This window comes from Puma concolor, chromosome A1, assembly GCF_028749965.1.
Source record: "Puma concolor isolate L17-30 chromosome A1, mPumCon1.1.hap2, whole genome shotgun sequence".
Lineage (NCBI taxonomy): Eukaryota > Metazoa > Chordata > Mammalia > Carnivora > Felidae > Puma > Puma concolor.
Window position 1 is genome coordinate 108371234 of NC_141667.1, and position 16622 is coordinate 108387855.

Sequence of the window (16622 nt, forward strand, 5' to 3'; positions counted from 1 at the left end):
AGGGCTTTGATTGCCAAGCAAAAACATCTGATAATAAACTTCAGTTAGTAGGGAGCCTTCAGAGGTTTTGGATACTCCCTTAAAGAAATTGTCCTGTGGTGTTTGTTTAGTTTTTGTTCCTGAGGTTTTTTGTTTTTCTTTTTGTTTTCCCCGTTATGGCATTGCTGTTGGACCAATCCCTGGAATAGAAACCTACTTCTCTTCCACAATGTGGTACCTTTCTCTTTTGGTTTAGAGAACATCAGGTGTGACTGTGACACGCCTTCAGTGTCAGAGCTGATCTGGGACTGTTCAGAAGCTTTCTCCAACAGGTAGTTAAGTTTTCTTTTCTTCCGTCCTATTAGTTCTAGTTACATCTCTCAGGGACCATGTGAAACAGTTCCATGTTCTCCTCGTGTTTCTGTTCTGAGGATGCTTATAGAGTTTCCACATTCCCTCTGCTTTGAGCTTAGCCAAGGTATACATGTTTAATTCTTTTAATCTCTCCCCCTCAGTCACTCCCTCTGGCCTCTTAATCATCCTAATTGCTCTTCTCTGAATGGCAGCCAACTCAGTATGTGCATCTTCCTTGTGAGGCCATGAGGAACATAGTATTCCACGTGTGGTCTCACTAGACCCATATATTACCTCCCAGTTTCATCATCTGATGGCTGGACACGCGGGGCCCGCACCCCTCCTGCTCTCCCCCTTCCCACAGTGCAGCCTGGCCTTGGTAAATCCCTCATCCAACAGGTTATCCTTCCATTTCCAGGTGTCCTTTTCCAAAGCTTGGACCCTGTGTTCACCAAATGCTCTCTCCCCAGCTCCCGTCCCAGGAGGTCTTTTACTGGAGAAGGTGGCCCAAGACCAGGCCCGAGTATCTGTGGAAAATTGCAGCTAAGCTTGCATAAGTAAATCTTGGAAGGGGGCAGGCTGTGGAGTGCCCAGAATTAGGGGCTGCTGCGGCCTGCCATGAGCTCCCTGGCCTGCAGGGCTGTGAGCATTCAAGAAGGTGCAACTTGGAGGCTGCTTCTCTGTTTCCAATTATCCTTTTTATCTCTGCTCTGGCCCTTCTCCTTACCTAAGTGTTTTGATAGCTCTCAGCCATTACTGTTCAGCTTTGGGAGGATAAACGTGAAACCAAACAAATTATAAATATCCTGTTTCAAGATGTGTTATCACTTTGTGAATAGAAACCCCCAGAAGCCCGAGTCTTTTGAAAGCTCTAGTTCTTTTCTTTTCTTCTTTTTTTTTAAGCTTTGAAAAAAAAAAAAAAAATCCTCTGCCACTGAGGATGTGGTGGCAGAGGTTAAACTGCCTTTGAGAAAGCCAAATGTTTGGATTTCAGTGAAGGTTGACATGGAAACCCACCTGAGGCTTCCTCTGGTGTCTCGGGAGGAAATAAAACCCGAGATGGATGTTCCCGTTGCAAGAGGAGGAGCAGCTCGGTGGGGTGGCAGGTAGGCCTACCGGGTGTGAGGGGGAAACCGCCCCCGGGGGCCCAGACAAGGGAAGTCGAGGGACAGACACCGAAGGCCACAAGGGGCACGACTGTTGCGTGTGTGCCGGCCCCGCGGGGAGATCCCGGCCGTCGTGGAACTTTCCGGGGCCAGGGCTCCTGCGCCGCCCCGCCGCTACTGGAAAGCTGACGTTTTTATTCGAAGCCCTTTAGCCCAGCAGTTTAATAAAGAGCAGGCGCTGGCCGGGGCCGCGTCCCTGTCGAGCGTGGCGGCGGCGTCCCGGCGCCCGGGGCGGGGGCGCGCCCAGCGGGCCCCTCCCTTCGGCCGCCCGGCCCCGCCGCGGTCCCGGCCCAGACCAGGCCGCAGGGCGGCGGCCGCCGAGCGGGGGCGACGGAGGGGCCGCGGGCGCTCCAGCGCCGGGCCGCCCGCCTCCGCCCCGCCTGGGGCATGCAGACCCCAAGGCAGCTCTGCCCACCACTCACGCCTTAGGCTTAAGTGCTTCAGTCACAGGAAAACTACAGTGAAAAGAAATTTTTGTTATTTGTGGTTTTAGGGGTGGGTGGGGTGGGAAGGGTGGAAAGAGGGGAGAAGAGGGGAGAGTCATGGGGGAGAGAGACCGGAGCAAGAAAGCGAGAGAGGGGAACCTGCAGGAAGAGGAAGGAAGGGGGCAATTATCTGCTTGCTTCCACGTCCTCATGTCTGCTCAGCCGTGGGCCAGGCCTCTGCGGGGGACTAGTCCTTGTCCTCCAGGTGGCTTAAACTCTCCGCTTCTACTTCGGGTGCTTAAGGATGCCCTAGGAATGAAATCTTGGGGGCTTCTCTCTGTGGGATTTTGAAGACCTCCATCTTACGTGGTCAGTGTTTCTTCCAAGTCTGGGGTAGCCATTCAGTCTAGTTGCCACATAAAATGCAGGACCCCTGGAGCACCTGGGTGGCTCAGTCGTTTAAGTCGGTTAAGTGTGGGACTTCAGCTCAGGTCACCATCTCAGGGTTCTTGAGTTCCAGCCCTGAGTCCGGCTCTGTGCCGACAGCTCAGAACCTGGAGCCTGCTTCAGATTCTGTGTCTCCCTCTCTCTTTGCCCTCCCCCACTCTCTCTCAAAAATAAAAAATAAACATTAAAAAATATTTTAAAAAAAGAAGCCCTTAAAAAAATACAGGTCTCTTAGTTAAGTCTGAATATCAGATAAACAAGGAATAATTTTTCCTTTCAGTATGTCCCATCCAATATTGTTTGTTTTGCTAAATTTGGTAACTCTGGTTCAGGATGTATTTATGATTCTTCTAGTTCAATTCCTGTCCAGACAGCAGCTCTTGAAAGTGGGAAGAGGGATCCCACACACCATGCCAGCCACCAGGCACGATTTCCAGCCTTCCCTTTGTCCCCTCTAAATTTGGTGCAAGTTCAGCTTTAGACCAAACTGTGAGGTGTTTTCTAGGGCAATTGGTGGAGAGAGTTGAGGGGGCGGCGGAGATCAAGCAGGCTGTAATTTAGGTCACCTAAGATAGCCATTGGAATTTCCAGCGGTGAGATAACATTGCTACTAAGTGCTGTATTCTCCTTTATTGAAGGCATTTACAAGATGTGCTGTGAACATAAGAGTTAAATAGTAATTGCCTTTTGTAAGCAGCAACTCTAACTGGGGTTTACATTTGAGATTAATAGTAAACTCCCCAGGCCTTAGGGACAGAAGAATGTAGTTGCCCAAATAAACAATATTTTGATCAGGGCTGAGCATCAATACTCAGAGCATGTAGCCTTCTCCTAGCAAGGGAGCGTTTCCCAACTCTGAAGTAATTTGTAATGTTCTAGGAAAACATTTTTTAAAAATGGCCATCTTAGATACCATAAAAGGGAAAACAATTCTTTCTTTTGAAGTAACAAATACCATTTGTAGGAGAATTCCTTCAGTTTGCATTTCTGAATTATTTCCTGATAATGTGAGGCTGACAGTGCCTGATGGTGCCTACTGCCTATGGTAAGGAAGAGCCTAATGGAACAGTGTGGGTCTGGGGTTTACTGTGCTCCAAATGTTACATATTCTTCTTGGTATATAAAACTAAGACTGCCTCCCACTTATGGGGCTGGCCATTCAAACACGGAGTGGAAGACCACTCAGACGGCAGAATTCTGTTATAGTTTCCCAGTCGCCACTGTTCCTTGGGCCTCCCCAACCAAAGGGGGAGGAATCCACGAGGAATACCGACTTTTCTAGCTGACTGCTTTCCTCTCCTTCCCATCCGGACCCCAACATCACAGGCTGGATTTCAGCAAGATACAGCATCTAGACAAAGAAAGACAGCACTTTGACTAAGAGTATGAATGTGCTGAGAAGCACAGAAAACATGTTGTTGTTCTACTGGGAGGTCTCAACTGGCTCCAGGAGGACTTTGTTGGAAAGGCACTGGCTCTGGGTCAGCTCCAAAAGTGCTGCTCACTCTGCCCCCTGGTGCATGTGTGTGTGACTCATCCAGTATGGATTCCTTCCTCCCCACTTCCAGGTGATGTCTGTGAGCAGCTTTGGGAAGATCCTGCCTCCCTGGGGCCAGTGAATGGTGTGTGGGAGCCCTCTTCTCCATGTGTGTGTCCCGCACTCAAGGTTGGGGAAACCAAAAACTTGGATTCCTTTCCAGTTCATTCCTGCAACAAATATTTGTTGATTTCCTACTGTGTCCACATTGCTTTTCACCAAGCTGTCAAGAGAGGCGGGCCTGTCGATGAAAGTGGGGTGCTGAGTCACTGTGGGAAGGAAGAAGGGGTTGGGGCTGGCAAGGAGAGAGAATGGGCACACAGGTTTAGCAACGGTGTAAAGCCACTTTATGCCCAATGTCTAGCAGTGTGCCTGGCACAAAGCAGATGCTCAGAAAGTATTTGTTGAATCTGTTTGACAACGAAATATTCTGGGTGGTTAACTTTTTCTTATCCCTAAACTAACTCCTTTCCATGTCATTAAATACCTCTTATCAATCCTTCCCTAGTAATAATGTGTATTAAAGAAAGCACTTTTCTTCTTGGGTGGTTACAAACCTTGGAGCATATCAGACTCATTGTTCCAATCTTGGATTGTGTCTGCCTGATATCGAGTCCTGTGGCAAGGCATTGTCAAAGTTGGATGAGTCTGCACTGATTGAGGGACAGGTCGGGCTTTCCTGCAGAAATGTCTCATGTGGGTTTCTTTGTCAAGATGCTGTATCTCACTGAAATTCAGCATATGATGTGTGAGAACAGGAGGGGAAGGAGAGGAAAGCAATTAACTAGAAAACTGGTATTGCTGGGGAGCCCTGCTTGTTAATGCACTATATGTATCTATTCCACGGCAACGTGCAGGTGGTTTAGGTTTGTGTGAATGAGATGAATGGACCTCTTCTCAGCCTTGCTAGGCGTGAGAACATATCTGGGAGACCCCCATCAAACCCACATGTCTGGCTGTTCACGCTGTGTGACACCTTATAGAAAAGTTTGCGGAGGGCTTGACGTGAGAAACAATGTTACTGACTATTCAGTATTTTTAAACAATTAGATGTTTATTGGGTCTAGAATGTGAAAACGTCCCATGGTGCTGGATGTGTTGAAAGATGGAGAAGGAGACGACTCTGTCTCTACCTGTTGGGAGCATGTAGTGTCATTGCAGATTCAAAGCCAACACACAAAACAATCAAGTGCCAGTATAAGACAAGGAAGATAGAGAAGGCAGAGAAAGGCATGGGTCTCAAGAGCCAGAAAGAGTTGGAAGGCGAGAAGGGCTGATAGAGATAATAATAAGGTCCCAGGCACTGTGCTAAACAGACTGAATGGACTATTTCTGTACCTTTGCAACAGCTCTTTGGTGGTTGTACTATTTTTGTTCCCATTTTCTACATGAGAGAGCTGAGCCTTGTAAACTTTAATTTAGCCCCAGGTCATTCAGAAAATGGCAAAGCTGAGATGAAAACATTTGTACAGAAAGCAAGGAGAGTGGATGAAGATTGTAGTTGAGTAAGAAAAACAGCATTTCTTCCCCTACTCCTCTTGAAAGTGCGGACAATATTTCCTACCTTTCAAGATTGTTAGGAGATAAATGAGAGAGTTTGTGAGTGTTCAGAGCAGCCTGGTGCTTAGTGGGAAGTCAGACCATGTTAGGGAACAGACATTGCAGTGAGGAAACTGTGATGTGATGTGACTAATGGGAGCAGTGGGAAAGGAGATCTGGTTAATAGAGGACTTTAAAACCTAAGAGAGGGTGGCAATTGATGTGGCATTACATACGTCAACAAAAGTAATTGTTCTTTTCTGATTTCAAAACTGATACATACTGGGGTGCCTGGGTAACTCAGTCAGTTGAGTGTCCAACTCTTGGTTTCAGCTCAGGTCATGATCTCACAGTGCATGAGATCAAGCCCCACAGTGGGCTCTGAGCTGATGGTACAGAGCCTGCTTGGGATTCTCTCTGTCCCTCTCTCTCTGCCCCTCCCCTGCTCATGCTCTCTCTTAAAATAAATAAATAAATAATTTTTTAAATTTTGTTTTAAGTTGTGTATACTCATCAATAGTTTGGGGGAAAAACCCGGGAAAATAGAGAGATGAAAATAAAATAATTCCACCATCAGTACATAACCACATAAAATCTTCTCTGTATTATTTAACTTTAATCCTAACTTTATGAAATATGTTATAAAGTACAAAATTATGATCTTAACTGTATGAAATAAAGTGTTCATGTATAATATGTATATCTACTTATAATATTCTTCATGAGTATACTGTAAAATAAGTTCTGCTTTTTTCATGCTTTTTGAGAACATTTTCCTCACCACTAGATAACATTTTTTCAATGTTTATTTATTTTGAGAGAGAAAGAGAGTGTGTGAGCTGGGGAGGGGCAGAGAGAGAGGGAGACAGAGGATACAAAGCAGGCTCTGAGCTGACACCAGAGAGCCTGATGCAGGGCTTGAACCCATGAACTGTGAGATCACAACCTGAGCTGAAGTTGGACACTTAACCACCTGAGCTACCCAGGCACCCTAGATAACATTTTTTCAAAAATTTGATTTAAATCCAAGCTAGTTAACTACAGTATAGTAATGGTTTCAGGAGTAGAATTTAGTGTTTCATCACTTTCATATAATACCCAGTGCTCATTTCAACAAGTGCCCTCCTTAATGCCTATCATCCATTTAGCCCACCCCCCACCCAATACCCCTCCAGCAACCTTCAGTTTGTTCTCTGTATTTAAGAGTCTCTTATGGTTTGCCTCCCTCTCTGTTTTTATCTTATTCTTGCTTCCTTTCCCCTATGTTCATCTGTTTTGTTTCTTAAATTCCACATATGAAAGAAATTGTATGGTATTGATTTTTCTCTGGCTTATTTTGCTTAGCATAATACACTCTAGTTCCATCCATGTTGTTGCAAATGGCAAGATATCATTCTTTTTGGTCACTGAGTAATATTCCTTTGTGTATATATACCACATCTTCTTTATCCATTTGTCAGTTGATGGACATTTAGGTTCTTCCATAATTTGGCTATTGTTGATAGTGCTGCTATACACATTGGAGTGCATGTGCCCCTTTGAATCAGCATGTTTGTGTCCTTTGGATATATACCTGGATAAATTGCTGGGTCATAGGGTAGTTCTACTTTTAATTTTTTGTGGAAACTCCATACTGTTTTCCAGAGTGGCTGTACCAGTTTGCATTCCCACCAGCAGTGCTAAAGTGTTCTTCCTCTGCATCCTTGCCAACATCTGTTGTTTCCTTTGTTTTTCATTTTAGCCATTCTGACAGGGGTTAGTTGGTATCTCATTGTGGTTTTTATTTGTATTTCCCTGATGATGAGTGATATTGAGCATCTTTTCATGTGTCTGTTAGCTATCTGGATATTTTCTTTGGAAAAGTGTCTGTTCATGTCTTTTGCCCATTTCTTCACTGGATTATTTTTTTGGGAGGTGTTGAGTTTGATAAGTTCTTTATCCAATCTTTATCCACTAACCCTTTATCCAATATGCCATTGCAAATACCTTCTCCCATTCCATCAGTTGTTGCCTTGTAGTTTTGTTGTTTCCTTCACTGTGCAGAAGCTTTTTATCTTGATGCGGTCCCAATAGTTCATTTTTGCTTTTGTTTCCCTCGCCTCCAGAGATATCTCTAGTAAGAAGTTGCTGCAGCCGAGGTCAAAGAGGTTACTGCCTCTTTTCTTCTCTAGGATTTTGATGGCTTCCTGTCTGACATTTAGGTCTTTCATCCATTTTGATATAAGAAAGTGGTCCAGGTTCATTCTTCTGCACACTGCCATCCAGTTTTCCCAGCACCATTTGCTGAAGAGACTGTTCCCCTCCTCCCCACCCTCCCACCGCCATTGGATATTCTTTCTTGCTTTATTGAAGATTAGCTGGCCATACATTTGTGCGCCCACTTCTGGGTTCTCTATCCTGTTCCATTGATCTAAGTGTCTGTTTTTTTGCCAGTATCATACTGTCTTGATGAGTACAGCTTTGTAATACAGTTTGAAGTCTGGGTTTGTGATGCCTCCAGCTTTGGTTTTCTTTTTCAAGACCACTTTAGCTATTCAGGGTCTTTTCTGGTTCCATACACATTTTAGGGTAGTTTTTTCTAGCTCTGTGAAGAATGCTGGTGTTATTTTCATAAGGATTGCATTGAATATGTAGATTTCTTTGGGTAGTATCAACATTTTAACAAATTTGTTCTTCCAATCCATGGACATGGAATGTTTTTCCATTTGTTTCTGTCTTCTTTAATTTCTCTCATAAGCTGTCTTATGTACACATAAGTGTACAGAGCTTTTACCTCTTTAGTTAGGTTTATTCCTAGATATTTTATGGTTTTCAGTGTAACTGTAAATGGGATCGATTCCTTGATTTCTCTTTCTGCTGTTTCATTTTTGGTGTATAGAAATGCAACCAATTTCTGTATGTTAGTTTTATATCCTGTGACTTTGATGAATTCATGGATCAGTTCTAGCAGTTTTTGGGTGGAGTCTTGTGGGTTTTCCATGTCAAATATCATGTTGTCTGTGAAGAGTGAAAGTTTGGCTCTTCCTTGCTAATTTGGATGCCTTTTTCTTCTTTTTGTTGTCTGATTACTGGGGCTAAGACTTACAACACTGTGTTGAACAACAGAGGTGAGAGTGGACATCCCTGTCATGTTCCTCACCTTGGGGGAAAGCTCTCAGTTTTTCCCCATTAAGGATGGTATTAGCTATGTGTCTTTCATATATGGCCTTTATGATCTTGAGGTATGTTCTCTGTCACTAGATAATATTTTAAAAACTACTTAAAGCAATAGAATATTAATACAGGAGGAGTACCATAATATATTTAACAATGTCTCTATTACTGGCTATTTAGATTATTCCCAATATTTCAGTATTAAAAATAGCACAGGATGAATATCCTTATTTGCATCAAAAAATTATTTCTTTAGGCTGAATTCCTAGAAATAGAGACAGTAGGTCAAAGAGTATAAGTGTTTTTAAGGCTCTTGATTCATTTGCCAAGTTGCTTTCCAGAAAGTTTGAATCAATTTCTATTCCCACCAGCAGTGTATGAGAGTGCCCATTTTAGGAAGCCCTTGCCAACAATGGAGTTTTTCTTTTTAACTGTCAATTTCATAGAAAAAAAAATAGTATCTTGGCTTAATTTGCATTTCTTAGATTATAAGTAAGGTGGAAAAATTTTTCCAGTTTATTGGCCATTTGTATTTCTTCTTTGTGAATTTTCTCTTTGTTTTCTTGACCATTATTCTAGAACAGCACTGTCAGAGACCTAATGTGAGCCCTGTATGTGTGTTTTTCTAAAGTCCAAACCTGAATGTGACAGGGTGCAGTAAGCCAGAATGAAGTAACACTGTTTTTGCCTTCTCTCAGGCTTCAGTTTGTTCAATTTTAATGACAAAAATATGTCATCATCTGTCACAGAATTTCTCAATTCAGTTTCAAAGATTTTGCATTTAGCAGAATTCCCTCCCAGATTTTAGAAATATATTGTCAATCTTGGTTTTGAGTTTTTCTCCACCCATGGATATGTTAGCTTATGGAAAAAGTTATATTAGGAATTATTAATCAAACACCACATGTTTTACTCTGTGTGAATAATTTTGACCAGGAGTTGAGATCATGAGAGCCATGTTTTAGGAGGATGTTACAGAACCATGTTTTGGAAGAGTTTGAGCTTGGAGGCATGTAGACAGGCTGGGAGGTAGCTGCCACACTCAAGCCTGAGGCAGTGAGACTCTTGATAGGATAGGGACACCAGGAATGGCGCAGAACGTGTCTATCCACAAAGCAGTTCCTGTCAAAGGAAACTTTATGTCTTTGTAAAAAACTGGATGGCCAATGAAGAGAGAGAGAAGAGCTGGTTTTAAATTTTTTGGTGTTCTGGTGGATAAAAATATGGTATTGCCTCTATAAAGAAAGGGGAGGGTTGGAAATCTCATAAGAAAATGTCATTTTCATTTGAGATGTGCTGAGTTGCAGGGAAACCATCAATTTGTGGAAGAAACTCAAGATTGGCTACTTCAACATCCATCCAATCTCCATTCCAGCTAGTCCTATATTATAGGCACTATAAAGCTAACCTAACTAACCTGTTTCTCTTAATCTCCTCAGCAGAAGGATGTAAGCATGTGACCTAGATCCCACCTTAGTTGCAACTTGAGATTTAATGGTAGAATTGAGCACACAGGCTTGTGGAAGAGGTCATATTTGAGCTAGGATCAGTAATTATGTGCCGAGAATAATGGAGTGGTAGGAAATCAGCTACTCAAAGAGAAAAATGTGTTGGTCAAATGTGTGGGGATTGTATTAAGGAGATACTCTGAAAAACATGAAAGGGTTGATTTTGTGGGCGGTTCAGTTTGAAGGGCATAAAACTGTAAGGGCTGTATCAATTCAGTTTTGTATGTTTCTTCACTGGGAGCCAGAGCATATGTGGCAAGAGCAACATAAGTATTTGCTTTGACTTTGTTATTACTTTTAATCGTATGGCTTCGAGCAAGTTGCTTATGGCCTCTAAATTTCATCTTCCTCGTCTAAAGATGAAGATCATCTTTCATATCGAAGACAGTTTTTGCCCGAATTGAAGCACCCTCCATAGTGAATATTTAAATACCTTTTAGAGTGATCATTATATATTTAGAACGATATATATTTTTAATATTTTATTTATTTGTTTGTTGTTTAGAAAGCACATGTACACAGAGTGGGGAAGGGGCAGAGAGAGCGACAAAACCTTAAGCATGCTTCATGCTCAGCACAGAGCCGGACATGGGGCTCGATCCCATGACCTGGGATCATGACCTGAGCCAAAATCAAGAGTCAGCTGCTCAATTGACTGAGCCACCCAGGCGCCCCTAGAGTGGCCATTCTAAACTACATTCATTCCAACATAAGTGATGCAAATGATTCCACATTACTGATTGAAAATTTGTTATTGTTTCCTATACTTAAAACAGTAGTTCCAAGTCCTTCTCACATGGAGTCTTTTTCACATCGAAACACGTTGTAGATGCCCACGTGAGAGCTGTACCCTTAGTGCCTGTTAAGTGAGAAATAACACAAACCAAAAGCTACTTCAAATTTAGCAACAATTTTAAGTTTATTTTGTTATTAATAAATATAGCACAGACATATATTGGCCAATGATATGTATTCAGAAATATAAGACATATCCCATCAAAGTCAATGAATAGTGGATTCTTGGACTCCTTGTAGTAACTATTTTCTACCAGTCAAGAACCACTGCCTTAAAGATGACATTTAAATTAATTACTAAGCTATACAAGATAGTTTAAACTCTTTTTAAAACAATTTTTTAATGTTAATTTATTTATTTTTGAAAGAGAGAGAGCAAGCAGGGGAAGGGCAGAGAGAGAGGGAGACAGAATCCCAAGCAGGATCCCTACCAGTCAGCACAGAGCCCGATGAGGGCTCAAACTCATGAGGCCGTGAGATCGTGACCTGAGCCGAAACCAAGAGTTGGACACTTAACCGACTGAGCCACCCGGGTGCCCCTCTTTTTTTTTTTTTTTTTTTAATGTTTATTTATATTTGAGAGAGAGAGAGTGAGAGTGGGGGAAGGGCGGAGAGAGAAGGAGACACAGAATCTGAAGGAGGCTCCAGACTCTGAGCTATCAGCACAGAACTCATGAACCACGAGATCATGACCTGAACTGAAGTCGGACGCTCAACTGACTGAGCCACTCAGGCACCCCAAGATACTTTAAACTCTTAAAACCAAGGTTTCCAGTCTCATCTCCAGTCACTTTGCTCTCCTTGTCCTCTTCTCATACCATGTTGGCCACAAAAACTACTCCTTTTCCTCCTCGTTCCTCACTCATCACTTTTTCAGGAATGCCCTTCCATCCTTTCCTTTGCCTGAAACACCCTCACCTTGTCCCTTAAGACCCGACAAAAATGTCAGGAGAAATTTTTTAGATTCCTCTTAGTGGTATTTGTTCTTTGATGCAACTCATAACACTTCATACATCATCTTTAGCGAAGCAGTTATTATGTTATACTGGGATGATTTTTACATTTATCTTTTTCACCAGATTCTGGCCTCCCAGGTGGCAGAACCTGGGTCTTATTCATCTTTGTATCCTGGGTTCCCAGAATAGTGCCTGGAACATAGTAAGTGCTATGATATGTTGTAGAGGTTGGTGGATTCACAATGGCTATTAGAGTATCTTTGGCAACCTTAGAGCAGAATCCTGAAAGAAGGAGAAAAGCAAAATAGTCCAGCCCTAAGTGTCCTGCTCTTTCCCTGTAATAACCACTCTATATAGGAACAAATAATGATAAATCTTATATGTAGCCATGAATTTGAAGAAAGTTACAGCTGGAAAAAACTGCAGCTGCCATCCACTATGAGTTCTTCACATTACAGACTAGGAAAGAGTCAGCATTGAGCCTTTCCTTTTTCAGATTCAGCAATACACTTCTCAGCTTTCTCCATATTCTGGTTCCTGATTCATTTTCTTTCAATCCTGACTTGTCTATATTCCTCCTAAATTGTTGGAATAAGTTGCTCATTTACAGAAGGTGTAAAATTTGTTTTTGTCCCTAGTATATGAATGCCTGCAATCCATAGGTAATTTATATTTTTCAGTGATTTAGAAGTTTTAATCTTCTTCCTGGCCAAGTTCTTCACCGGGCAATATCTAAGGAGGGACAGAATTGGCAGATGCAAATTCAAACTTCATTTACTTCTCTTGCCCAGACTCTGGGGGAAGTGAATGGGCAGCAAAGTGCCAAAGGCAAGCGGCCAAAAGAAGAGTTGCAACCTGGACATTCAACCTCTGGACAAATGCAAATCCACAGGGACCACTCTCATTTCAGAGATTATAACCTACCTGGTTTTTGTAACTTCTAGGTGTTGAGCCTCAAATGCCAGGTGTCAAATAGGAGATGGGTAACTTTGTGGCATCATGGATGTGTTTGTGTGAGGGAATGATCTGTATGGAACCGTGAAGTAAGTAGCTTGAAGGAGAACATGGAGAAAATTTGTCTTGGGCAAGATGCTGAGTGCTTCAATAACAAGGAAAAAATTAAACTTTCTTTTTTTTTAAGTTCATTTATTTATTTTGAAAGAGATAGAGACAGTGTAAGTAGGAGAGGGGCAGAGAGAGAGGGAGAGAGAGAGAATCCCTCTGCCATCTCAGAACCCAATGCAGGGCACGAACTCATGAGGCCATGAGATCATGACCTGAGCTAAAACCGAGAGTCAGACGCTTAACCGACTTGAGCCACCCAAGCGCCCCGTAAACTTTCTTCTGTTGCATCCAACTGACTGCATGGTCACTTTGAGAACAATCAAAGTAGTTATTCTTGAAGAAGTGTGTAGAAGAAAATTTAACAAAAGGAAGTTACAATCTAGGACTTCTGAAGAGCCACTCAAGATGTAAAATAGATTAATAGATTAATAGATTTCCCTCTCTATGGAGGGAAAGCCCAGACGTCACTCTGAACTTAAATGAGGTATTACTGTTAGCCATCAAAAATGAAAATCCTCCTATATCTAGTAGCCTGTGGGTGCTCAAGCATCCTTATGAATCTGTATTCCATCTTTTGCCAAGTAAGCTCATCTATTTACACTTTATACAGATTCCTAACTCTAGGGATAGAAATTGTCAGGCTCCCAAATTCAAGTCTAGAGAAGTTAGAATCCTCGTTGTTTACAAAGCTTGTCCATCAAGTGAAGCTGGTGTTAATTAACTCTGGCATCCCTCAATTCATTTTGCATATTCAAAGGTGGCTATGAAGGCTGAGTCTGAAATAACAAATGCACAGACAGCACCATTAAGGAGAATGCAGGCATCACATATTTTTCCTTGTCTTGCTTCTGTTACCAATCAAACTTGCAGACGTGAGACTAGAGCTTTTCTGACAATAAGTCCCATAAAAAGATGCTGTTCATTTGTTTTGGCAGTGGGTAGTACTATTCTAAGAAGTCAGCTGTGTGTGGCAGAGCCCAGCATTATAGCTCAAAATCTGTACTTTCTTAGCACTTGCAGGGCATTGGGTTGATGCATTCAGAAGGAAATGGAACAGGTAGGAGGGCACATTGGGAAACAGCAGTTAATATGCTATGACTTGTGGAGCACCTGGGTGGCTCAGTTGTTTGGACGTCCAACTTTGGCTCAGGTCATGATCTCATGGTCTGTGAGTTCGAGTCCCGCATCAGGCTCTGTGCTGACAGCTCAGAGCCTGGAGCCTGCTTCAGATTCTGTGTTCCCCCTCTCTCTCTGCCCCTCCCTGATTCGTGATCTATCTCACTCTGTCTCTCAAAAATAAATGGTAAAAAAATTTTTTTAATGTTATGACTTGTAAAATCCCCTGTGTATAGTACAGTGTTTTCAGTTATTAAATGAATATAATTTAAAGAGCAATTTGCTTGTCATCATTGGTACTGTTATATATTCCTACCATATTGGTCAGTTTTAATTTTTTGTAGACAGTTTTCAACCTGTGCAAATCAATAGTGGTTCATGGGGATATGAATCTAAAACATGGGTATATAAATCTAAAACAAGAGGTACATTTTTTTTTTTTAGAAATTTTAGTGATCGGGGCGCCTGGGTGGCGCAGTCGGTTGAGCGTCCGACTTCAGCCAGGTCACGATCTCGCCGTCCGTGAGTTCGAGCCCCGCGTCAGGCTCTGTGCTGATGGCTCGGAGCCTGGAGCCTGTTTCCGATTCTGTGTCTCCCTCTCTCTCTGCCCCTCCCCCGTTCATGCTCTGTCTCTCTCTGTCCCAAAAAAATAAATAAACGTTAAAAAAAAAAAATTATAAAAAAAAAAAGAAATTTTAGTGATCATATTCCAAGTTATATTAAGTTCTGCAAATACCCTATGTAAATAGAATATTCTGGACATACAGCAAGCCAGCAATGCACTATCTGAGAATTAGGTCCTCTTTTTTCACCAGATACATTTCTGGACGACACAACTGTGAGCTCACTTAGAGGGGATTCTGGGGCACACAGGCAAAATGCCCATGTATACACCTCAGGAGCAGACTGACCTACTAAGACAAGAATGGCTTTGTCTGGGCTCACATGACAAAAAAATTCACACAGAGTCTAATGATAGACATACCTTTTCCCTTTTGATTACTGCCAGGATGCCCACTGTAAACTGACTGTGGGCTGACTGCTAAGCAGAGTTGGGGGTAAGAAGGAAAGGAGAAGATAACAAGCAATTTTTCCTTCTTTGGCCCACAGTACACAATGTGTGTTTTTTTACTCCATAAATCACCAGGCAAATATCCAGCTATCTTTATGTACACTCTAATCAACTTCTTTGTCAATGCTGCTAGAAAAAAACACTACTAGCTTCCAGAACCATAGCTATATATCACATGTTATGGTCTTGCATATATGCTGGAGTCTAGCAAGTTTAATTCATTCCATGGTGTCTATGTAAGTACATGGTTGTATCTGCATCTTATCTTAAAATAGAGATTTGGGTTTGAAATTGAGATTCTTTTTTTTTTTTTTTTTTACTTCTTCCTTCTCAGATTATTCCCTTTTTTCCTACTCTGCTTTAGACCAGACACTCCTAAAAGAGTCTGTACCTTGAACAGACTGGGCATTGTTGGGAATCCATGCTGCAGTTCCATAGAAATCAAGTCCATGAGTCAGAAAGCAAACACCAGGCCTGTTGTATTGATTCTATGAGGTGGGTTACTAATGTAACACCTGACATGTATGAGCTGGCCAAGAGCTGCTCCCCGAAGAGTTGCTGGGCAGAATGCTGTGAGGGTTGGAACTAATTGGAAGTATAACCCATGACTGTTTGGGGAAAGTGAAGTCGTGCCATTTCAGAGCCAGGCCTTTCCCTTCTGTTTCTCAGTAGGGATGCTGTTTCCTTAATAGTGCCCCTGGCTTTATTGCAGTCAGTGGAAGACAAGAGGCCATTTGCTTCCTGCACATCAATCACTGTGGGCCTGAGACCTCAGGATATGTTCATCAGAAGGCAGGCTGCACGAGCCTTACTCCTAAAATCTTGGAGAGCACTCAAACAAGTCAGCTAACTGCAAGAGTCCAATTAATCAGATTCTATAGTGGAAAGAGGTGTGAAGAAAAACCAAAATGTCTTCAAACGATTAAGCAAAACAGATTGCTTATCTGTTGTTGTCTATGACATCATGGGCTTGCTCTAAGCCAAAGGTCAGCAAACTGTAGCCTCCAGCCTGATTTTGGATAGCCCACAGACAAAAAATGATTTTTACCTTTTTTAAGGGTTGCTAAAAAAAAAAAAAAAAAAAAAAAAAAAACGTAAAAGCAGAGACTATGGGATAGAGACTGTATGTAGCCAATGAAACCTGAAATATTAACTATCTGGCCTTCTACGGAAAAAATTTCTAAGCCACGAGGGTGTGACAATGAGAACTTTTGCATTTCTAGCTTCCACACCCCCTCTGTTGCCTTTAGAGTCCATCTATATTGTCAGTCGCCCCAAGGGAGGGCTTTGGCTGACTTAAGGGACCCTACGAGAACCATGCAGTGTTGAGATTCCTGCACCACTTTCCAGTGAGCATTACTATATATAGTCCAAGGCTGCCCATGCTGGTGCTAAGTAAGTAATTCAGTGGGGAACCACAGGCTTACAAAAATTTAGATTGAACATGGATCACAACAGTCCAGTCTAACTTCCCGGCCCATGACAGGGCTTCCGGAGCAGCCCAGCTTCT

The 16622-nt window shown here is 42.4% G+C and overlaps 1 protein-coding gene across 1 annotated transcript in view; it reads left to right on the forward strand.

The window, feature by feature from the left end:
• Positions 1–1083: 1083 nt before the first annotated feature.
• Positions 1084–16622, forward strand: part of LOC147584354 (uncharacterized) — a 58090-nt gene continuing 42551 nt past the window's right edge. Inside the window, exon 1 of the mRNA XM_086700008.1 lies at positions 1084–1439. Coding sequence (XP_086556134.1) covers positions 1339–1439 — 101 coding nt within the window. The 5' untranslated portion in view covers positions 1084–1338. The remainder of the gene's footprint in view (positions 1440–16622) is intronic.